The following is a 23,745-nucleotide window of genomic DNA, read 5'->3' on the forward strand; positions in this document are numbered from 1 at the left end:
GTAAATTCTGTAAGCTGGTGTAGTTTAGACTTGTCCAGGCCCCGCAGTTTGCTTTGCTGCTGCTAGTCCTGCACATGTCTATAGGGAAGGAGGAAGCAAGCAAACTTTTGCAGATGCTGTCGTGGCTGTGACCCCTAGGTTTCCTGGGCTCTGCTGTCTTGATTTGACTGGAAGGAGGTAAGACCATCACAGAAACTTGTGTGCTGTGGTCACTGTGAGGTGTCTAAGCATTATGTTTTAAAAGCCCTGGTTGCACTTGAGTCTTGACAGCTGACAGCCTCTTCATCGTAGTTTCAGAAGCCTTGCTCGAATGTCATTAGGTGCTGCTTCAGCTTCTGGAATTCTGGCTTCCAAAATTTCCATGGCTGTTGCTGGTTCCCCAGGCTGTTCTGTGCTTGTTTCAGAAAGCTTTTGGTGGCTTGACCCAAGAGTTGAAACTTCGCAGTGTCTTGCAGCATTTTTATGAGGTTGCCAAACCCAGCTCAGTTTGAAGACAACTTTGCTAACTTCAGAAGTATAGATCCACTTTAATGCAAGCTAGGCTTGCGTTTCAAGTACTGGATTCTGGTTTTTAATGTATTGCTACCATATGATTTTTTTTAAGTTCATTATGTGCCCCCTGAAGCCTTATGTGAAAGCATTAAGTTTTATACTTGCTTTGAAATCTGTAGAACTATAGATAGATAGCTGTCATTTCCAGACATGGAAAGATTACTATAGTTCATTGTTGTCAGTAGCTATTGTGTGCAGTCAGGATGTCCTGGGGAAAGAGTGCATGGTTTAAAGTTGATGTTAAGTACATCAGCATTCCAGTGGTAGTAGGCTACAAGAAAGCTGTTTGTATTCCACTGACTTACTGAGAGCTTGGACTAACCTTTTTTGGGAGAAGTGGTAATTGAGAAAAATTTCAGATCAGTTATTGCATTTGTGATGGATCCTGAGAAGAAAGGGTTTCTCTGGTATATAAAGTGTAAAGCTTAACAAAACTCTTCCTGGAACAGGAAGACAGAGTGAAACAGGCAGCATTTCTTTAGGAAGAGGCTATCTAAATTAATGTCTCAGGAGCAAAGCGAAAGAAGCTCTTTCTCTGAAGACACTGCAGCTAATGGATATACGAATGTTTCAGCGGTAAGTGCTTTTATATAGACAGTTTTTGTTTGTTGCTTTTAATTTGGAAACAGTTTGTGTTTCACGCCAGCACCCAAATGATTTTTCCAGTCATTAGTGGCTGATAATCAATAGATCTCATAAAACTGCTGTTGCTTAATGGTTTGGAATGCAAAGTTTAGATTTATAAGCAACATTATCTCTGGAAAGCTGAAGTTTTCAACTAACCCAAATTTAAAAAAATAAAGAAATCAGTGGTATTAACAAAGTTGTCAAAAAAGTTACCGTCTGTGGAGCTTTATTGAGTCTCATTTCAAACAAAGCTGCCAGAGGCATTTTTTTATGTAACTATGAAGTGTAGAAGAATGAAGAGGTAGGAGAAGCCTTAATTTAGCCGTGAACTGTGGCAACAGTGACTTAATATTTTTGCGATATGTGTGGGTTTTTTGTTGGTTGGTTTTTTTTTTGCGGTAGGCTTATTACAACACATTCTTCCAGATCTGCAAGTAATTGTGAAAATAACCCATGAGAGGAATACATATTTTCTGTAGTAGCTTTGTATAGGAATTGTTACAAAAATGTTGATCAGCCCTGTTGGCATGCTGTGTAAAAAGGAGTGGATTCAACTGTGTTAATTTACTGGTTAAAAAACTTTTCCTTTCACAAAGGAAGTCTAATGGAGGAGCAGATTACTGTACTTTCTTTGTTTGTTACCAGTTAGCATTTAGGCACCTGGCAGGAAGTTTGGATACTTTTTAAGACTTAAAATCTGTTAATGTAATTTGCTAAGATAATGTGTATAGAATACGGAACATCTTAATGGGATATAGTTTTTGCTACTTCTAGAAGTTATTGCGGTCCATTATTTCCATATTTGTACTTGAAATATAAGGAGGATACATAAATCAACATTGTCACGGGTCTTGAAAAAGGGACGAATAGGAGTGAAGAACTGTATATGTCATTGCAGTGTATCTGAAACAGATAAGCATGTGTAACTTAAGCATCTAGATAATTAAGAATATTGCATTGCTTAAAAAAAAATCAAACTTTCAAACAGTAACTACTAATGTGAAATTGTCACTTCTCGCAATGTAAAATTGGGAAAACTTCCGTCCAGAGGGTTCAGCTTCTGCTCAAAGGAATACGTGCAACTTCTCTACAAAATTTTTCCCAGTCACCAATGATTAAGGAGTTAAGTTGAAAACACAAAATGGTTGTGCTTTTTGTCTTTTCTCCCTCCTCTCCCTTGCCCAGTAGTTGTTAATAGAAACTCTGGATGAATCATTCCTGTCTCATTATTCCAGTTTGTGTTGGAAGCATGTTCAAGTTCCAGTACTGAGCGGCTAAATATTGGTCTTGATCACCAGTTTAAACGGTCTATAGTTTGTCCAGTAATGCTCCTATTCCTATTTTGGAGCAGTGACAGTTAGGCTGAGGTTTTTCCTTTACTTTTAACAGGCAGAACTGAGGGGCTTTTCCCAGACTATGGAGCTAATAATTAAAGGGGTTTGCAACAGACACTACCTTTTGATATTTTTTGTTTGTCTGTACTTAAGCCAGAGATCCGGTGTTCTGCATGCATACAGGATTGCATACAGTTTGGTGGGGGTACTCGCAGGAACTACTGCTCCTGTTATGAATTCTAAATTTCTAACCAGAAAAGAAAGAGTTTTTCAAATACTTAACTGCATTTGTGGGCTACTTTGCGGTGGCGCTGCTGCTGTGTGATTTGACTCTTGCTGATAAACGACTGTTTTTCTCTTGCTGTCACATTACCATCATGTTCCCACACAAAGCTGCTTTTTAAGTGGGAAGATATAGGAAGTGAGAGAATAATCCGATTTTATTGTGGGAAGCATCTGGATTGTATTAATTTCTTTCCTTTAGTCCTTCATTTCTTACTAATCTTCTTGAAAACTGTGTTTTTTAAATTGTTCAGGGAAGTATAATGTTGCATGTTCTGGAGGAAACTATAAAATTCGTCTTTAGGCCTAGTAGACTTGCTTGATTGACCTTGCCTCTCACCCCTTGCTTTAATTTTTTTTTTTTTTTTCCTAAGCGGTGAACTTCAAAGAAGTTAATGAAGAAAACAAGAGAGAACTCTTCAGTGAAATATTTTCTTCCATTGAAACGTTGGCATTCACCTTTGGAAACGTGTAAGTTGGAATCCAGAAGGAGCTTTGAAAGAGCTCTTGGAGCTGAATCAAACTAAGACTAAACAGCAACAAAACCTTTAGTTTTCTTTTGGACAAATATTAGTTAATAAACTAATACAAATTAACCACATCCAGAACAATTGTACTGCTTTGTTTGGATGGTTGGTGGTGGTCTTGTTTTGGTTGGTTTTTTTTTCCTTAAAAAGGAAAACAGTGATGGTATAGAAATTGCAGGGACTATAAGACTACTTCTAAAAATTGTTTGCAGAGCTTTTAAAGGAATACTAGAAATGCTATCTGAATTTTTCTTCTCAGTGATCTGAAATTGCTTGGTAAGGTAAAGTAATGAAGTAACACAATTCTTTGTTTTTCTGGCAGTGTTTCAGACTTCCTTATGGGAGATGTAGACAATGGCTCATCATTGGGACTTCCTGTATCTCGGAGAAGTCGGGTAGGCTAAACACGTTCTCTGAGAGTGTGGAATATATTATCTTTTAAAGGAGATTTTCATTTCCACTGAAACTCTGTGCATCATGGGGCTGGGACACTTGGAGTCTTCAGAGTGCTGAAACAAGATTAAACTCATTAAAAAAATGCATTCAAAGCTTCAGATACTTAAATGTATTCTTGGTTCTAAATGCCAGTGATGACTCAGTGGGGCTAGCACTCAAATATGTAAATAACAACCTGCTGTAATTGTCTTTGAGATCTTAGAATTGGTTAAGTGAAAATAACCAAATAGTTAAAAGTAAGATATTTGAATGATATGCATGTTGGAGTAGTTAAATAGACCTTTTAGACCTAGAAGCTAAAGGTTTAATGACCTCCTTTGGGCTTTTAAAGACTAATATTAATCACAAAATAACCTTTTCTTCTTCCAGAGCCCAGTTTGTGCTGTAGCTGTTTCAGCAATTCAGTAAGAGAACTGAAATAGCACTGTCAACTTATAGTCAGAGAAAAACATTAGCATTTTAAACTCCCCTTTAAACACTTTGAAGGTGAGATGAAAAAACGCTCAGTACCAAATTCTGTTTTGAATTTTTATGCATCTAGAAGCAGACGTTCAAGTAAATCAAGTCAAATTAAGTTACGTGCAAGGAAAATGTAGTTGACAATTGGTGTGTATGACAAACTAAGTGGTAGCAGGGTTAAAAATTTTAATTGTGGAATTTTTAAAGGCTTTGTTGAAATGTACTTAAGGTTTAGCATTTCTTCACACAGGCTTGATAATCATAGTAATGCTGTGGCAGCTACATCTGAGTAGTAGTCTTTAAATTTTCATTGTGTTTGGTAACACACATGAGAGATGGATGATCACAGAAGTTCTACTTCTGTAGCTGCGACAAAACTCCTCAAACAACATGGAGAGGAAAGGAGGCTATGTGGAAAACTGGTTCCAGCAGACTTGAAATCAGAGGATTAGATTGCTGATAAAAAGTAAGAAATAAAATAGCATAGAAGCCAGCATCTCATGTAACTTTAAATGAGGCAATTTGAACAAGTACTATTTCAGCTAATTGGTTCACCAGCAGAAGGAAGGTGCTGAATTTGCCAATCTTTTCATCTTGTAATGGCTTTGCAGTGCATAAATGTGTTCCTGTGAAATGAGATGTTCCCATGTATTGTATCGTGAAGTGAATGCTTGGCTAAAAGATAGTTCTTATGAATGTGGAGGTGAGGAAAGACCAAAGGGAAATTAAATACAGTGAAATGGAGAAGGAATTCTATTCTAGATGCTCCAGAAGTCACCAGTACATATTTAAAAGCCATTTTTTGTAGTGTCATTTACTTTTGCTAATATGGAAGGGAACAATTATAAATTTTGGAGCAGATGGGATAATTTCTTAGAAATTGTCTTAAATTCAGTCCATTTTCATTTAGGGAAACACACGTTTAACAGATGAAGCATTTCGCTTTGATTTCACTTTGATTTGCAATTCAGAGGGCAATTTGGAGGCCAACTAGGAGCTGAGTGTTAGGAGGAATTAAAACCAAAATACTTCAGCAGCTGTATTAAGTTCTCATTCCCGTAGATGTGTCCATTCAGTCATTGAACACAGCAGCTAGCTGTATCTTACAAAAGGTTAGAGCATAATATTTTGGTAGAATTTAACATGTAAGTGCTTTGAGGGTTAATTAAGGAGAGAGATTTTAATTGCCTGTTAAGTTAGGGACCTCCCCAACTAAGCTGTTGAGGATTGCTCTAAGGGGGTGGGGGGGCAGTGCTGTTCGTGCTTCTCTTGACTGCAGGGGAGTCTACATTCTTTAGTTCAGGCATTCCACTTGGAAGCTTAAGTTAAATGATATGTATACTGCCTCTTAGCAAATGTGATTGTTCTCATTTTAGCCTTTGTAGTAAAACCAGAAGTACAAGATGGAAGCAAAAATCTTTCTTAATTAAAAACAGAAGAGCTTTAGAATACATTGGAAGAGATGAGACGGGCATGTCTGACCTTTCATTATTTAACAAGCTATTTGAATGCTATTCAATGCTATGTAGATCTGAGAGCATAATAAAGGGGAAGGATAAAATTTTCAAAATGTCTGCAGAGATTTGCCTCTGTTACAGTGAGAGTTCTTGGGTAATAGGAAAAAGAAGAGGCTGGCTAAAGTTGAGAAATGAAAACTCTCCAGAAGTCAGGCTTCTTTTTTTTATTTATTTTATTTCATTATTGCTAGTCTCACTGGGGTGAGTTTCTGGATGCATGAGAGGGCAAGCTGTATGGGTCAAATTCTAAAAATAAGTTGCAGGACATGGGTAAAAGTAGTGCCTGTGCTTGCTTTTAAAATGTGGTATTATGTATTTGCAGTGGGGTGAATGTGGATGGATGAATGAGCATTGATTAGCTGTCCTAACTATGTGTGCTTGAATTATTGGAAAGGAGTGAACAGTTCTTAGAACTGAAACGATTTAGGTCTGTATAATGGGAAATAATTTTTAGGACCTGAACTTAAAAGTGCATCCTGAGTTAATATAAAGTGGGGGGTGGGGTGTCCTCTTTATCTGTTTTTCCCTAACAACTGTATGCCACTTTAAAATCTACTTGGAGACAGTAATACTTTATACCCAAATCAGATCTAAATCTAGTTCAGGCTTTCTGTGCAATGGAATATTGATACATCTCTAAATTTGGCGGGGGTGGGTGTTACGGGTTTTTTACTATTTGGTTGATAGTCAGCTTTGGATGGGTTTCCCACCAGTTCTGAAAAAGCCCTTCCATTTCACTGAAACTCTTTTATCAGACAGCAATTGTACTAGTACTCCACTTTCTTGGGATTGGCACTGTGCTTTAGACTGTAGTTTGATTCTGTTCAATGTAATTGATGATTAATGCCTTGCAAGTTTTGGTATATGGAAGAACTGCTTTTGCTGTGAAGTAAGTAATGATTGTTGATGGATTTCTGTATGACTTAGGATCAAGTTTCCATTTACATTTAAAAAACCTGAAGAGATACTTGCATCACTGTTACTGTGTTCCATTTTAGCTTTTAAGTCTGAAAACAAAACAGGACCAAAGTCTAAAATGGAAACAAGCTGGTTTTGTGAAGATTAAGGCCACTTTGCAGCTATTTCTTGGACTTTTTCTTTTGCCTGCTCTCTACCTCAGAATTTTTAAGAGTAGTTTATTCTTTTAAATTTATGTAGGGTTGTGTTGGGTTTTTTTGTTCTGTGGTTGTTGTTGTTTTTTTTTAAGGGGGTGGTGGTTACTAGGCAAACTTTTATTCACTTAAATTTATGCAGCAGCCCGGTTTACAGTGCAGTCCTACAAACAGTTCAAATTGAACAATTAAAAGGGTAGCAAAATATAGTATGAGGACAAAGGTATGGATGAACTCTTGTGCTAGATTCCTTATATTCTTGGATTGAATTCTGTCATGTTATACTAATTGTCAGAGCTTCATTAGCAAGTGTTACTAGTCAGCTGTTGTGCCTACAGTGCACACCTGCAAGTAATTTAGGAGAAATCATAACTTCATTCCCTTGAGGAAAATATACAGGATTCTAATGGCTTGTAGAATGGTGTCTGTATGAAATGCTTTTTAAGAGATAGGTGGGGATCTGAGAAAAGCTGGAGCTCACTTAATTGTGTAACAAATCAGGTTGATATTTAACTCTTTCATCACAGCCTTTCGGGATTGTTGATTTAAAGGTGTACGATTCCTTGCTATTTATGTTTCAATCAACAGCTATGGGAGCTTAGAAGGTATGGTGCCCTAGATGAGAGGGAGTTACAATACGGTTTGTTGCTCTATCTGCAAAAACAGAAAAGAGCAGATGATGCCATTTATTTTGCTAGCCTGTCAGTTCCAGTGAGAGTTTTTCTTTGCTAATTTAATGCTTTGTTTCTTGTGTACCAGTCTTTTGAGAATCTTTCTGTGGAGTCTGGAGGTTCACTGCACGAAAGGGATGATATTCAAGGTAGGTCATTCATTCAATATTAGTGAAAACCATGCTGTACCTGTATTTTCATCTTCTAAAATGTTGTAAATAACATGTTTCGTCACTTTTCTACACCTATGCTGCCATTAAAACTTCACTGAAGAAAATCTGCTATTGCAGAGGTTTTACACTTTTGTGAATAACCAGCCTGGGTTGCTTTTTGGGGGCAGAAAAGCAGCAGTGCCTGAAGCAATTCTGTATGTCATCATATGACTGGTGTTTTCTTGGGTCACTTTCTTTAAGAAAGTTATGCTGACCATATGACTACTCCAGATAAAATACTATGACCCTTTAATTTGTCCTAAAACCTCTGTCAGTCCTGTTTAGATCAACTAGCATTAAAGACCAACTCAAGATCAGAGCTGCTTAAGCATTCACGTTTGGCTAATACTGGCTTTGCTCTCAGTGTGTGGTCATGTCTCAGATTCACTTCTTTGTGTTGGATGGTTTATTTTCAGGACATCTTCGAGCAGAGGAGGTTGATAGCATGCTGCTAAGAAATGACAGTGGAATTGAATCAGCTCTGTCCTATGCTAAAGCATGGTCAAAATATACCAAGGATGTAGTCGCATGGGTAGAAAAAAAGCTTAGCTTGGGTGAGTGGCTCTTTCTGGCATTTAATCAGCTTTGTCATGATGAAATTAAATCTGTTGTCAGGCCTCTGTGCTGCAGACTGTCAATAATGTGATTTCTAAATAAGTAGCTGTTCCGCTGAAGTGGACAGAACTATCCCACATTTCGTATAATTAAAGGCCTGTAACAAAGTGAAGTGGTCCCCTCTGTAGCCTGTCTGTTAAAGGGAGAACATAAAAAGCATTTAGCAGGTAGTACAACTGTTTGTGTAAAATAGTAACTGTGATTTTTTTATTTTATTTAACAGAGGTGGAGTGTGCTAAAAACTTAGCAAAAATGGCTGAAACTGCTAAAGCTGTTGTTGGACACCAGGTGAGTACATATTAGGGGCTTTATTTTAAAGTCTTAAAAGTGTTTCAGAAGTCTTGCCAAAAAGTGAAACTTTGGGGATGTTGAGGAGTGCATTTTTAAGTTGAAAGAGAATTGATTTATACTGTAAATCACTGCTTAAAAGGTCTGCTGTATTTTATGTCTTTTCATCTCCTATTGAAACTTGGATATATAAATTTATTTTTGTTGAAAATGCAGTATAGCCTTACAGTTTTCACAATATGCTTTTTTTCTGTCTAATATCTTGTATGCCTTGTGATTTGGACTTGTAGACTTCTCTTTCAGAGTGTTTTCCTAGTAAAATGAAATGTAGCTGAGAAATTAGTAAATACTACATTCATACCTAATTCTGACTTCCACAGACACATAAATACCTTATTAAATTTAACTGAAAACCTAGTACAGTTGTACAGACGTTTAGAATGTCAGCATACCTTTACCTTACCTAGAACATAAATGTTTTCATTTGTGTAATTTTAGGATTATATGCCATTCCAATCAATATTCATTAATGCTTTTCAAAATGATATTGAGAACAATCAACTTTGGCAACAAACAGCAGCTGCTCTCCAGTCTAATAAATTTGTGCAGGTAAGCTTAAAGAAAAAGACTAAGATATTGTTTAGGTTTTAAAAAAAGTTTTGTAACAACAAACTTGCGGCCTGTAAGCCTTTTATATACTCTGTTAATTTTTCCTATCTAGCCTCTTCTCGGAAGGAAAAATGAATTGGATAGGCAAAGGAAAGATATCAAGGAGCTTTGGCAGCGAGAACAGAAAAAAATGGTTGGTATTTCTTTCATATCTAACAGTGTTCAATGTAAAAGTCTTCAAAAGGACAAAACTTTCAAACTAGGCTGTTATGCACTTAAATTCACATGTAGAATCTAAGGGCGTGTTGGTTGTAATATGTCACTGTCAATGTCATTACATACTTGTATTTGTAAGAGGTTATTTTTCTATGACTATGTACTTGTCACTGTAGCATACAGACCTGTGCATAACAGCCTCTAAACACCATGTTAAGTAACTAGAAATTAAAAATAATTATTCTCTTGCTTTTTTTGTTGCATACGGCAGCAAGAGCTAGAAGCTGCTCTAAGAAAAGCAAAGTTGCTATATACACAGCGTCAAGATGAGTATGAAAAGGCAAAATCCTGCACTGCTCGTGCTGAGGAGGAACATCTTAGCTCGAGTGGAAGCTTTGTGAAAGATTTCAGCAAGCAACTGGAAAAAAAACGAAGGCTAGAGGAGGAAGCTCTTCAAAAAGTGAGAGGTTTTGTTCCTTGCTTTTAAAGTTAAGCCTGTGCTGGGTTTGCTCATGCTTTCCCAATGGGAGCATTTGAGCAAGTGTTGTGTTCATAATTCTTAATTTTAATCCTGCTGTGCTCGTTTGGACTTTTATCCTAAATGGGGATCTCCAATTACATGCGTTTGTGTGGGGTTTTTTTCTTGCTTCTAGTATCAAGGCCTGTAATCCATCAGCACGTTATACTTGTGTTTTCTCTAGGTTGAAGAGGCCAATGAACACTATAAAGCAAGCATGGCAGAGGTTGAAGAAAAAAGAAACGATTTGGAAAGCTTTAAAAGTGATGTCTTAACACAGCTTCGGGAGCTTATTTACCAGTGTGATCTTACTCTTAAAGCTGTAAGCATGCTTTTTAAAAACTTTGGCACAGATGCATAAATATTGTTAAGACTAAGACAAAGCCTTAAAATAGAAAGTTTTTCAAAAGACAGAGGTCAAACCAATAGTGAAGGAAGAAAAACTTCTATTGTTTGTGATGTTCTCTTTCTGTTAGGATTTTGTGGGACGGGGAGAAGGGAGGGCATTAGATGAGTCTTAAATGTTTTTTATGAGCTGTTGGCTTGGAGAAACCTGACTACGTAATTCTTATGAAATATCTCTAAGAATACTGATAGTAGTAGTGTTAATCTGTTGCTTTAAGTGTACAGCTCCCATTCCCGTTATTTTCATTAGTGCATTAGCAAAGGTGTTTGGCTCAAGCGCAGAATGGACATTAGCACACTGCAGCATGGAGCCTGCTAATCTTGATGACAGTCTCAATTACTCAGGACCCATTGTGACTAATTTACTATATTAATGTAATGTAAATAAGCAAAGAATGTCAAAACAGTGTATCTACACACAGTTTTTAAAAAAGCTTTAGGACCGCATTATGGCGATACATGTGTACTTCTTTGAGATCAGACAAAGACAATTTAATGCTGGAGCAGGGGGTGGGAAAATGAAAAAGAATAAAACACATAGACACACCCTCTCCCAAAGCAACCCAAAAGCCAATCCCTAAGGCCAGTAGAAAGCTTAGACAAATATGTCACTTCCAAATATATCTAAATTGTGAACTGCTTTGGAACCCCGATGCTGAAGAAGCATCCATGCATTGTTCCCTTTCCTGGTCTCTGCCTTGTGATAAAATATTTTAGAAGTTTTACGTAATTTAACAAGGAAAACATTCAGTTAATCTGTTCTGTCAGGACAGTTTTATGCTTTTTCTGTATCAAGGTGATATGGAGCTCCTTTGGGTTTGTAACGCCAACTACTTCATCATTGTAGCGGTGAACAAAATTTCCTGCAGAGCATGAAAAATGCCTTGTTGGTAGCAAAAAAACCCTTGCTGCTTATCTTGATCAACCCAAAGTGGGAAGCCATTGGAATTGCCTTTGCTACCTGGAGGATTCAATAACCCAAAATGAACAATAATACTAGTACCTATACTACAGATGAAGATTTTGCAGTTGACTTTGGGGAATGCTGCACAAAGTCCATCCCTAAAATGTTACTTTCTAGAATTTTTCTAGTCCTATTGTCTAAATAATTTTCTGTTGGGATGTTAATTTGGGTTGAGCAAAGTGCAAGTGAAATACCTAGTAAGTGATCTTTTTTTTTTTTTTTTTCTCCCAACAGGCAACAGTTAACCTGTTCCAGCTACAGCACGCTCAGGTTGTATCTCTTCCAGTTAACTGCCAGTCCCTCTGTGAGAGTGCCAAACTCTATGACCCTGGTCAGCAGTATTCAGAGTTTGTGAAAAGCTTACCGAAGGAAGGTGTTCTTATTGAATCAGGTTCTTTTGAAACCCACAGTTCCCGAGTTGATGGGTAAGTCCCAAACTACAGTTGGCATTTGCTTGGTTTAGAACTAAATGCTTAGACACACATTTTAACAGTAAAACAATGTTTTTGGAGGACTGAAATGAATTCTGGTGTTTTACCAAGCTTTACCATTCTCTATTTCTTTGACTCATATTTTGGTAGGTCATATATAATGTTGACATTAAAACCTAACTTTAAATTCCGAAGCAGAGTATTGTTTTGTGTAATAAGACTTGCTAAACCATTGACAATCATTGTGCAGGAATTAATTTACTACTATTCAAATATAGATACTGGTTACTACGGAAAATGTAAATTGCGAACTCTGTAGTATGATGTGGCACTAGTATTTGATAATCAATTTAGAAAGTCTGAGGAGGTAGTTTTTCTGCAAGCCTTGCTGCTACAGTACCTTCTTTAATATTGTTTACATTTGGCAACTTTTTGGCAGGAAGTGTTGCTCAATTTCTGTCTTGTGTGTCTGAAAAGAGTTTAGAGTCCACAGGTCCCTATGCTGTAACTTAATTTCCAGCCTGTGTGAAATGGCAGTTTTTACTGTTACTGTTAAAAGATACAGCTAATGTGGAAGACTAGGGAACAAAAGATAGCTCCTAATGTTAGTATGCCAAATGGTTTTCCACCTTGAACTTGTAAAATAGTCATCTTGGCACTAAAGCACCAGAATATCCATTCCAATCTGTGTGTTTCACAGTTACACAGGGAAGTGTCGTCATCGGTCATAGTCTGTTAAAAGGAAACCAAATACAAAAAAACCTTAAGGCTTGAGTCAGACTTCTACCAACAAAAGCCAGGAAATTCAATGTTAAAGCTGAGATTCTTAGGTCTTGTCTGTAAATTTCCTGCCTTTTAAGACTGATTTAGGCTATACTCACAGTCTTTGACTTAGGTGGATTTAACTATGCAGCTGCCCGAGAAACTGATGAGCATGAAATTTCATACTGTGTGCTTTCCCAGCTATTTACTGCTTAAGATTTATAGGAGTAAGTGTTTTCTGCTCCCCTCTTCCTGCCTTTTTTCTTTGACATGACTTTGTGATTCTTCGTGTACTTGAAGTGATCATTTTTATTGTTTAAGTCTGCATTTATTTATGGGATGGTAGCTTGGACAAATGCAATTTTTAATGTTTTTTTAAGTCTTATTTTCTTCAGGTGGGTAGGGTAGAACTGATTAAGGAGCAGCTTCCTGACTGCTAAACTTGTCTAGCAGGCCATTTTTTCCACAGGGTGCTTCAGCGTTTTACATTTGTTACTTTAACTTGTTTCTGTCCATATCGTGAGAGCAGATTTTCACAATGGACTGACTATAAGCTCTGGCAGCTTCAACATATTTTCTGTGTTTTTAAAAAAAGCACAGCATTTTAACACCTATACATTTATAAGTGAATCATTCTGATGGCTGGGCAGAGAGTGTTTCAGAGAAAAGCATAAAAGTAGATTGCCATAGCCTCTGAATTATTCTTGTATTTAGATGAATACATTTGCTGTTTTTACAAAGTCTGCAAAATAACAGTCATAATACCTTGCAGAGATATGGAAAAGCTGATTTATGGGGTGGGAAGGAAACACCAGGAAAATTCATATATTTAAAAAAAAATTGCTATCTTTTTTTGAATATTTTTATTGGGGCTTCAATAATTACATACCAAATATGTATGTCCATGAACAGCAATTAAATGAAGCTTTCCTAGTGCCCAGGGATAAAAAAATGCATGGCTTTTATTCAGTTCTATCTTACTCACTCTTCAAATTATTTTGTTCTTTCTGAAGGGTTTTTAATAAGCAATCAACCAATAGTGTCCATACGTCACATGGTAACTTATCTCAGTGTTCAGGAGATTATCCTGCACAGACAGTAGATGATGTGGGAAGCCCCATTTATCATCATTCGCAAAAGATTGGAGAGAAGAGGTCTTCCAGCAGCACAGATATCCAAGGTAGTTCTTCTGTATTTCAAATGGAGTTCGTCTCTAAATAAAAATACAGAAAAAAATTATGTGCTTGATGTCTCGCTGTCAGAAATACAGCACTGAAGAGGTTAAAAAGTATTTTAAAGTTCAAAGCCTATAAAACCAGTTATGTACTTGAGCATAAGGTCAAATTCTTTGACAGGAAAGGTGAGATGAGATTCAAACAGCAAGTACTGTCAAGCTCAGTATACTAAACTATTGCAATTAACTTCAGCAATGGAAAATCCATTTGTTTTGTAAATGTTATGTTAGTTTCAGGTCTTTTGCAAAAGCACAAATATCAAGTTTCTGACATTCATTATCTCACATCCCAAAGTGTTCACAGCAATACATGCTGTAGTTTCTTTTACTATATTGCATGTTCATGCAACTTTTGCAGTATTTTCCTATTTTGAATATAAACAGTCTTTAAACAAAAATAAAATAATGTAATTTCATCCTTGACATTTGGAATTTGTGGGTTTTCTTTTGAAAAGTGACACGAGGGCCACCACCATTTAGATCGTGGTCAGTTGGCAACCAGAGTGGAGGAATGTGCAGTGATTCTGAAAGTGCAGGGGGGAGCAGCGAGTCACGGTCCATGGATTCTCCATCTGCTAGCCCAGGTACAGCTACACTCACTGCTATACTAATTTGAAGTCTTTTCTTTAGACTGTTTTGCATTAATGGAGAAATCATTGTTAGTTTAACAAGTGTTGGATAGAGCCTCTAATGAAAATGAGCAGTTGGGTGGAACTGATACTTACAGCTTCCTGAAAATTTTTCTCATTTGCTAGGGGATTTTAAAAGACGACTCCCCCGAACACCTTCCACTGGTACTATGTCATCTGCAGATGATCTTGATGAAAGAGAGCCACCATCTCCTTCAGACTGCGGTAATGTTGTTTCCATACATGAAGTCCCCAGAAGATGCTTTTTGTTAGTGTGTGGCTTTTTTTTTTTGATGTGCTTAAGAAAAGTTCGTTAACAAGGCTGTGATTGCCAGCAGCGTTGTTTTTCAATACAGTGTGCATCCAGTTGAGGTTGAGAGTTGAACAACTTGCAGGTCATTTTAATGTAGTGGTGCAAAATTGTCTTCATACGTTTAGACTAACTATAGGCACAACCTTAGAACATTTCTAGTGTCTTCACCCTCCTGAGGTAAACATAAATGATCCACTAACCTTCCCCTCCAGACATTGGCAATTAAAATTAGCTGCATGGCACTGTGGTATGTAAGATCATTTCTAAACTTTGAAGTGAAATACACAGATACAGAGAGTTGGTAACTGGCGAGTTAGGAAAGAGTGGATCCAAACGTTTAAGGTATAACAGAGATTTTTACCCTTTTCAGTTTACCTGAACAAGTTTAGTAATCTGCCCCAGATTTGACCAGACCATTTCTAATTTTCGAAATAATTTTGACTGTAGGAGGACAGTGTTGCCACAGGTACTGAAACCTGAATAACTGGATTATCAGAAAGAATTCTATGGGAATTCAGCAGTATTTACAGACTAGTTCTGAAATATTTGTGGCCCTTGCTCAGTAAATCCTTTAGGAAATTCTTCAGTTAGTCCTTATTTCCTAAACGTATACTTTGCCTTCTAGGAATGAGCCTATGGTTAACAACACTAATTTAGATCCAGATTTAAAGCCTGGAAAAATGCTAATTAATGCAAACTTTCACTTGGAGTGGTATTGTTTAATCAATACTTGTGCCTTAAAGAAGCTTTCTGGGCAGTTAAGTTAAAATTGCCTCATACATTTATCTGTAAAACAAAGGATTTTGGTTCACAGAATTATTAATAGCATTTTAAGTAAATTGCTTGAAAAATTGATCACAAAAAGCACCTGTTGCTATTCTGTTTTAGAATCATCTAGAAAATACCTTGATGTTATCATAGGAGACTGAGATGATTATTTTAAATGGGGTCTGATGAGAACGTGTGGTGATTCTTCCCTGCTGCAAAGTATTATTATTTAAAGTATTTCAGAAACATTACAGGCCAAACCATAATGTCATTTTTTTATTCTCTGGTACAGGATTTTGAGATACATAGAATGAGACTTTCATGAATAGTTGCCTGAACTGTAGGGTGCTTGTAATTAAATGTCCCAATATTTTCAATACCATTAGTACAGGAGAAAGCTCAAATACTTAAAAATGCAAAACTGATTGTTTGATTCTACTTTTATGTAAGATTATTTGATAGGTAATGTGTCTGTTAGGTAAACTGTAACATGGTTTTGCTTCATTGTGATTGAAATGTTTTTGCTTTGATAGTTGCTATTACTTTAAGAATTCTGTGTTCTGCACCATGGTTCTAAAAAATCAGAATACCCTATCCCAATAGTAGTTATTAGAATGACTTAAACAGGGAAAATTTTCTCCAGGTTTAAATGATTTGACATCTGAAACTGCAAATTCTCCAGGACCTTTTAGAAATGCTAATATGTCCAAAGCAGCACAAACACACAAACTGCGGAAGTTGAGAGCTCCATCTAAATGCAGAGAATGTGACAGCTTAGTGGTATTTCACGGAGCTGAATGTGAGGAGGTAAGTTATAAAGTACTTCCAATAGCTGCTTGGGATTTATGTAAAGTTGGGAGTTTTGAAAACTCGCATTATTTTTCTGTATAAGAAGTACAGAGGCTTTGAGGCTTGTAGAATCATTGTGAACTTAAAGCAAAAGCACAACAGACTGATAAATCTTTCCTTTTGTTCACATATGGGGTGACAAACAGCAGAGATATTTCTTATGGTGTCAGATTGTATCAAACCATGTGCTTTTTTTCCTCCCCTGTAGTGTTCGCTTGCATGCCATAAAAAATGTTTAGAGACTTTAGCTATTCAATGTGGGCACAAAAAACTTCATGGAAGGCTTCACTTGTTTGGAGTGGAATTTACCCAAGCTGCTAAAAATGTTCCTGATGGCATTCCTTTCATCATCAAAAAGTGTACATCAGAAATCGAAAGCAGAGCGCTCAATGTCAAGGTATGCTCAAGTTTGTTTATAAAACTTAAGTATGAACAATCTTTTTTAAAAAAACACACACACACATAACAAACTCTTTAAGATTTTAATGCTGTACTGTTGATACCATCTGTGTTTTTAAAACACTTGTCTTTCAAATTAAAACAGAGTTGTACTGGTCCTTTAATTTCAGGGTATATATCGTGTGAATGGAGCCAAGTCAAGAGTTGAAAAGCTTTGTCAAGCTTTTGAAAATGGAAAGGATTTGGTTGAGCTCTCAGAACTCTATGCACATGATATCAGCAATGTTCTCAAGTTGTATCTCCGCCAGGTAGGTACTTGAGAGGCCAGATAGAAAACCATAGTGTAGTATATTTCTTCAGTACAAGAGGAAAAAGAAATCTTTTTCAGCAGTCCTGCAGCAGAAGATTAAAGGAGCGCATTGTGTATTTGCAGTAGGCTTCTTTATTTTCACGTGGAGCCCATGACAGGGATGGGGAAAAGCTGCTGGTGCTACAGTCTGTATTCCACTTGGGCATAGTGTCTCTTTAAATATTAGTACCATACACAGAACAAGCTTTTGTTTATCCACTTGCTTTAATTTCTAAAACCTTTCTGGTTACTGAATTTGCCTGTCTTGAGTAAAGCTGAAAACTCTCCCATATTCTTGCCTCCTCATACAGACAGATGCTAATGTATTGCTGTTAATATATGCTAACAAAAATTTCATGAAACACAATGGTCATGATGATGTGCTCATTATAGAGGATTCATCCATCTTTTTCTTTCAAAATGGGGCTTTAAAACTTCGTGATTGAGTTTCCCAAAAGTATGTATCTGAAAAAATGAATCTGGGATGTTGCCCAGTGAGATTTCTGAGTCAGTCTGAAAACTTGACCCTGAAAGGAATAATCCTTAGCTGCAGGGTCCTGTCCTCTTCCTTACACTGGCTGTCAGAGATGAGCATTCCAATCCTATGATCATCACCATTAAGTGCTTCTGAAAAATTGCAAAGATGTACTCTTCCTACTTAAGCAAATAAAAAGGTAGCATATTATATACATCATATTGGGGTACCAGTTTGAGGCACTGTACTGTATTAGGAATAAGGCTCATAATTAAAAAAAAGAAGGCAAATAACGTGGTTTTTTCTGGTCTTATTACTTCCTTCGTAGCTGTCCTGTTGGTGTGGGTTTTAGGTAAACCTGCTCATTTTAAATGCAGGAGCAGTGCTAGAAACATGCAGTTAAGACACTTATAGACAGAATCCCGAGTTACTCTATTTGAGGCTGTTAAAACTAATCATTTTGAGTTTTATCTAGTGTTCCTATTTTCTGTTTTTATCTAAGCTGGGCAACGCAAATAGTCAGGTCAGGCTTGAGGGCTTTGTCTTTTCTGTATTTCTTTATTAATTATTCATTTTCATACTGAGAGAGTAAGAAAATGGAATGTGGACCAAACTTGACGCCACATACAATACTTATTTTTCCAGTCTTTGCTAGTATAACTGCTCTATTATCATGGTATTTATGCATATGCAGTGTGACACCCTCCTTCGCAGCAATCGCCCTCTTGAAATCTGTACCTGTATTGATAAATGCTCAGTCTTGAAGCTATTGCAGGAAAGGGCTAGCAAAAGATTTCCAGAGAAAGGTGTAGGGGAGGAGTGTTATTGTTAGCTGGGGTTGGATTTGACAAACTGTGGTTTGAGCTAATGAACAAGGATTAAACAATGCCATCATCTAAGCAAAGATGCTAGATAAGACAAAATTGAAGAAAAACTGGAAAGAAACAAAGTGGTTAAAATTCAGGCTTGAGTGTGTTTCTGAAATGTTATTATTTCTTCAGCTTCCGGAACCCTTGATTTTGTTTCGGCTTTACAATGAGTTCATTGGACTTGCAAAAGAAAGCCAGAATGTTAATGAGGAATTGGATGCTAAACAAGCTAGCCCCAGATCAAAGAAAAGACAGTCAATGTGTATTGAACTGAATAGGATCATCATTAAAATTAAAGATCTTCTGAAGCAACTGCCTGTACCAAACTATAACACTCTTCAGTACCTTATTGGACACCTTCACAGGTGAGAAAAGACTTAAAATGCAAACTGATGTTGAAGAATAAACTGTTACATGCTGCGTACTAGGGAGTTCTTGTACCCTTTTGATAACTGTAGAGGAAGAAGTCACATATACCTTAGAAAACATTGTTCTGTTGCTGTTTCTTTCCTATGTAATGAATTCTAAGGTGAGAGAAGAATATGAAATGGAAAGAAAGGAGGGAAGGAATCAATTACTCTTGATTCTCTGCTAACATTCTCTTCTAACGTTGCAGTCAGCAGGTGGTAACTAGTGGCAGCTGCAGGGACCTAGGTGTGATTTAAATGAGGATATGGCCCAGTCAGGGCAGTGATTTGGTGGCTATTAACAGAAAATTGAAACTTGTATCATGTCTGTTAATAACCATTCTCCAATTACATTTCACTTCCTTGTTGTCCAAATGCTGGACTGTATTGATGATGTATAATGAGGATGCACCAAGATGATGACTACCAATAAAAATGGGTAATATTGGGCTACAGGTGTATTATTATTTAGAATGAGAGAGACGTTCTTTTCCCCAAGCCCAAAAATTCCAAATAGCCCCTAATAACATTAACAGTAGGACATAAAAACAGCCTCTGTGGAAAGTGCCTAGTCCAAGCTGTTGTTAAATGCAGGCTGCACTGAAGAGTCTTCCCACCTACCAAACTCACCTTTGGTTTTTTATTGTCTTTTAGTCTCTTTAGACAGAATATTTTAATATCTAAAATACTTCTGAAGTAGTAAAACCCTCTAACTCTTGGGGGTTTGGTTTGTTGGTTGTTTTTTTTTTCCTTCTTTACGCAGGGTTACAGAACAGTCTGATGAAAATAAAATGTCAGCCAGTAACCTTGGCATAATATTTGGCCCAACTCTGATCAGGCCGCGTCAAACAGATGCTACGGTTTCTTTGTCATCACTTGTGGATTACCCTTACCAGGCCCGGGTGGTGGAGCTGCTCATCATGTACTATGAAAAGATATTTGATGTTTCATTGAAACCACTTCTGAGCACATCTCAGTCTGAAGAAGCTGCCATTACAGTCAGAGCTGCTGTATCAGCACAAGAGAGGGAGCCACAGCAGCAGAGGAAGTCATTTGTTGCTGTGAAGGAAGTGAGTAACTTTTTCTTGTGTTGCCTCAATGTTACCTGTGCCATCTTAACTTCCATGTCAAACGCTGCAGCATTCCAGAGCACATTTCTGTTAAATATTTGTCAGTTTTTTTAAGAAGTGCCTTTCCTCTTGAGTTCTCATTTACTTCTGCTCTGACTCTTGTTAACAGGGTATTCTGATAGCTCCAAGTGAAAGCAGAGCTTCAGAAACAGCTACATTGGTTTTGGAGTCGAACAACAGCAAGAATACAAAAGAACAAGTAGATACATCTGTAACTGGTTAGTGCACTTTAAAGTCCTGGGGTGGGTGAATAAGCAGTCATGCATACATTGGATTATAGTGGATGCAGCCCTTCAATTTAGACAGAAGCATGTGATAAAACGCTCTTATCACTGCTTGATATGCTGTTTTATCTTTGTAAGAGGAACAGAGAGTTAAATCTTTCTAAAGGCTTTCAAGAAACCTGTGTTTATGGAATCAGCGTAAAGTATTTGGTAAGAGAATACAATGGTGTTTTTTGCTTTCTCCCTTTTTAAGAAAAAAAATATATAATTGTGCTGTGACACTGGATTCCTGAAATCCACAATGATGCTGCAAACCAGTATCCAGCAGTTAACATGTTTTGACCATTTCCTGTCCCCCAGAATATGTATCATTGCCACTCACTGGAACTAAACCAGAAGGCTCTGGGAAGAGTAATTCTCTGATAGAATCATCAGCTACCAGCATTTTGGATATTAATGTTTCTGCTCCAAAAAAGCCAGGTTTGTTAACCTATCTTCTATAAGATATTTTTTTCTGTTTATCTGCTTGTGCTGCTACAGTGTTTTGTTTTAACATACACATGATTTCATCTATTTAGGAGTAACTGTACATGATCTCTTTTAATTAGATACTGATTTTCAGCTGGTGTTTCCAGTTCAGTCATGTCCTGTACATTAATAGCGCAACATTCTGAAACATTATTAAAACTGAAAATATTCAGGGATGGGAAAGCATCAGACAAAAAGTGCACTCTCTCTTTGGCCTGTTTTCTCCTTCATGTTTTCCTTGTTTATGTCTGTACAATATGTGTTTTACTAAAGTTCATATTCTGTTGGCAAAAGTTTGCTGATTTCTCTTTATTTGCTGTAAAGATTTAGTCACATCTCTTTGTGTTTCTAGGTGATGCTGCGAGTCCAGCTTCAGAGAGAAATGATTCATTTGTTTCTCTAGGTGAAGACAGCTGTAAAATTAACTTATTTCCTGCAAAATCTAACCGTCAGATTACCAAAGTTCCATTGCGGGTTCCAAGGACAAAACCAGCTACTCGCCCTGTGAGCCTACCTGTAGACCGAATACTTCCTCCATGTGTTTTGAATGAAAGAAATTCACGAAATGCAGGAGCAGTAAGTCCAGAGAAGCTTGGCAGGAGCCCTACTATTGAAGAAGTTTCAGAGGTGAGGGCACTCCCTGCTGTTAATACCTGCTGCAGAATTCCTTGTTATGACACCCAGATGCTGCGAAAAACTTGGGACAAGCAATATAAACAGTATGATATCACATCAAGGACAGCAATGATTGTGACTAATGTGCCCCAGGAGAACCGAGCACTTGAGAGTGGAACTGCAAGTGCTTTATCTTCGTCATGCAGCACTGGTAATAGTGCAGCTAATGCCATGCTTCCTAGTAAGCCATATTCTGTTTCTGTCAGGTCAGGAAGGACTGCAACAGAAGGGAATGGTCCTGATGCCAGTCCTCTTGCTGCCTTTAGAGCACCAAGAACATTGCAACCACCCCCAGGGACCTTTTATAAACCACCCTCGAACAAATCAAAACAAAATGAAGAGGGTTCTTCTGCTAAAGCATGTGCACCAGCCAGTGCTAGCTCTGTGCTTCACCAGGATAATACTGTGAAACAGGCTAGGAGCTCTGCAATTCCATCAGGTGATACTGAACAAAACACAAATGAACAAAAAACTAGCTCAGAAGACACTCACCCCACAGATCTGAAGCCTACTTACCAGAGACTCAGACCAAAAAGGATCCAGGAACTGGAACACAGGGAAGCTCATTTTGTATAGGCTGCAAATTCCTCTTGGACTGCATGCAATTTGTTGATGTTGCCAGTGGAGGCTTCCCTTTGCCCCTTTATCCTTTGCCTTCCCTTGAGAATCCTACTTTTGTGCCATATTGAAGTTATTTTTATATATGCAGCATTTTAAAAATGGGGGGGGAGGGCTTAGGGAATTGTGAAAGAATTAAGTCAAGCTTTTTTGTAATTCAGTAGCTTTTCATAAAGATTTAATGCATTCCCAGTCTAGATACAGCTAATGGGTTCATCAAATAAGGCACTGATCTTCATTTCATTGTATGGAATTGGAGTACTTACCCATAGAGAAACAACTATTGCGTGTAGCAGTGAAAGGAGCCATTTTTCATAATAGACATTATAATAAAAATGGAAGGTTTAACATTCAGTGTCTAAGCATAAACCAAAGCTTGTGCTTTGTTCTGTAAAAGCATTTGTTCGGTGTTCTAATCTGTGCAATTAAAGCTTTGCTCCTGAACAGACTTACGTACTGGCCAGCATGCCCCATAATTATGTACCATATGTGTATATTTTAGGCAGACATGGTTATCTGTTGCCAGTCTCCTATGTTGTCACTTTATTTTTTGTACAGCAAGGATGCACTTACTGAGCTTTACTATTTAGAAGCAGCAATCAATCCACATCTGGTTTCTTGTATAGCTTAGCGAGTGGGGCAAATGTGCACAGCCTGTTTCATTTGGATGGCCTTGTGGAGAGACTGTCAGTTGCGGTGGTGCTGTTTTTCCCAGGTGAATGAAAAGGCAGTGATTTGCTTGCTGTAGATCAGTTTCACTACTTAACCTGGTGTAACTGAAATGAAGAGCATTGCTTCCAAGTTTCAGTGAAAGAACTGAAAATAACCAAAAATCTGCATTAGTTGGTGCATCTAATGGTTTTCACTTTGTATTAAATGGTTTTTATGTGTACACTGTGTTATTTGCTTTAAAATATATTAACTTGTTAACATTTCAGTGACTCTATGGCTTCCATATCTGGATTTTTTCTAACTTATTAAAATACAGACATTTGGCCTTTGTAATAGGATAGTACTCTGCTGCATCTGTCTTCTGGGGATGGGGGGTGGTATGCTTTTCTCAATGAGATTACAATTAGCTTGACCCTCTCTCACATACTATAGAGTACAGTTATTGTAGCCTGGTAATCGCTACTGATATAAGTACCAAGAAGGCTCTTGGAGGACACGAAAAGCAAAGAATTGCTTTTCTGCTTTTACAACGTAAAATACGCTGGGCTTTCCTACTGCATTCCCTTTATCCTTTTTCCCAAAATATCCCAGATAAAATCCCACGCTGCATTCAGTGGGCGTAATCTGATTTCAGTTTCCAGAGCAAAAGATACTAAACCCGCAACGCTGAACTTCTGATTCCTTGTCACGTTTCCACAGAAGCGTGGCTTGCACTCTTGGCAAAGCCCTTGCCACCACTGGGCTGCCCTGGCCATGCTCGGAGCCCTTCCTTTGGGGAGCTGCCTCATACTATGGAAAATCTGAAGATTCCATCTGCCCAGACTGGTATTGTGAGTTGCATAATAAAATGAGAGGAGGGATAAAGGCTTCTTGACATAGTTTGTTCCACTTAGAAAATGGAGGAGGAAGGAGACCCCACACAACTGGTTAAGGAGCAGCAAATAGCATTAATGAAACATTACAGGTGTTGTATCAGAACCTCATAGCACAGCTGTGAAAGGGTAGTGCTGGTCAGGACAGATCAGGGCTATGAGATAGCTAATTAATTTG

At 37.5% G+C, this 23,745-nt stretch overlaps 1 protein-coding gene across 4 annotated transcripts in view; it reads left to right on the forward strand.

Moving 5' to 3' along the window:
• ARHGAP29 (Rho GTPase activating protein 29) overlaps nucleotides 1-22,960 on the forward strand; it is a 53,442-nt gene extending 30,482 nt beyond the window's left edge. For 2 of the 4 annotated variants that reach the window (XM_055815463.1, XM_055815465.1), the window contains exons 4-24: nucleotides 3,170-3,266; nucleotides 3,645-3,717; nucleotides 7,626-7,686; nucleotides 8,166-8,303; nucleotides 8,588-8,652; nucleotides 9,151-9,261; nucleotides 9,374-9,454; nucleotides 9,749-9,937; nucleotides 10,179-10,316; nucleotides 11,598-11,788; nucleotides 13,570-13,736; nucleotides 14,246-14,374; nucleotides 14,546-14,644; nucleotides 16,144-16,307; nucleotides 16,558-16,746; nucleotides 16,919-17,056; nucleotides 18,574-18,806; nucleotides 19,612-19,918; nucleotides 20,088-20,196; nucleotides 20,563-20,682; nucleotides 21,083-22,960. In XM_055815463.1, coding sequence (XP_055671438.1) covers nucleotides 3,170-3,266; nucleotides 3,645-3,717; nucleotides 7,626-7,686; nucleotides 8,166-8,303; nucleotides 8,588-8,652; nucleotides 9,151-9,261; nucleotides 9,374-9,454; nucleotides 9,749-9,937; nucleotides 10,179-10,316; nucleotides 11,598-11,788; nucleotides 13,570-13,736; nucleotides 14,246-14,374; nucleotides 14,546-14,644; nucleotides 16,144-16,307; nucleotides 16,558-16,746; nucleotides 16,919-17,056; nucleotides 18,574-18,806; nucleotides 19,612-19,918; nucleotides 20,088-20,196; nucleotides 20,563-20,682; nucleotides 21,083-21,981 — 3,698 coding nt within the window. In that variant the 3' untranslated portion in view covers nucleotides 21,982-22,960. Of the gene's footprint in view, nucleotides 1-781; nucleotides 1,129-3,169; nucleotides 3,267-3,644; nucleotides 3,718-7,625; nucleotides 7,687-8,165; nucleotides 8,304-8,587; nucleotides 8,653-9,150; nucleotides 9,262-9,373; nucleotides 9,455-9,748; nucleotides 9,938-10,178; nucleotides 10,317-11,597; nucleotides 11,789-13,569; nucleotides 13,737-14,245; nucleotides 14,375-14,545; nucleotides 14,645-16,143; nucleotides 16,308-16,557; nucleotides 16,747-16,918; nucleotides 17,057-18,573; nucleotides 18,807-19,611; nucleotides 19,919-20,087; nucleotides 20,197-20,562; nucleotides 20,683-21,082 lie in introns of those variants that run through there. The other 2 variants (XM_027786520.2, XM_055815464.1) reach the window with 2 other exon arrangements.
• Nucleotides 22,961-23,745: the final 785 nt, after the last annotated feature.

This window comes from Falco peregrinus, chromosome 10 (assembly GCF_023634155.1).
Source record: "Falco peregrinus isolate bFalPer1 chromosome 10, bFalPer1.pri, whole genome shotgun sequence".
Classification (NCBI taxonomy): Eukaryota; Metazoa; Chordata; class Aves; order Falconiformes; family Falconidae; genus Falco; species Falco peregrinus.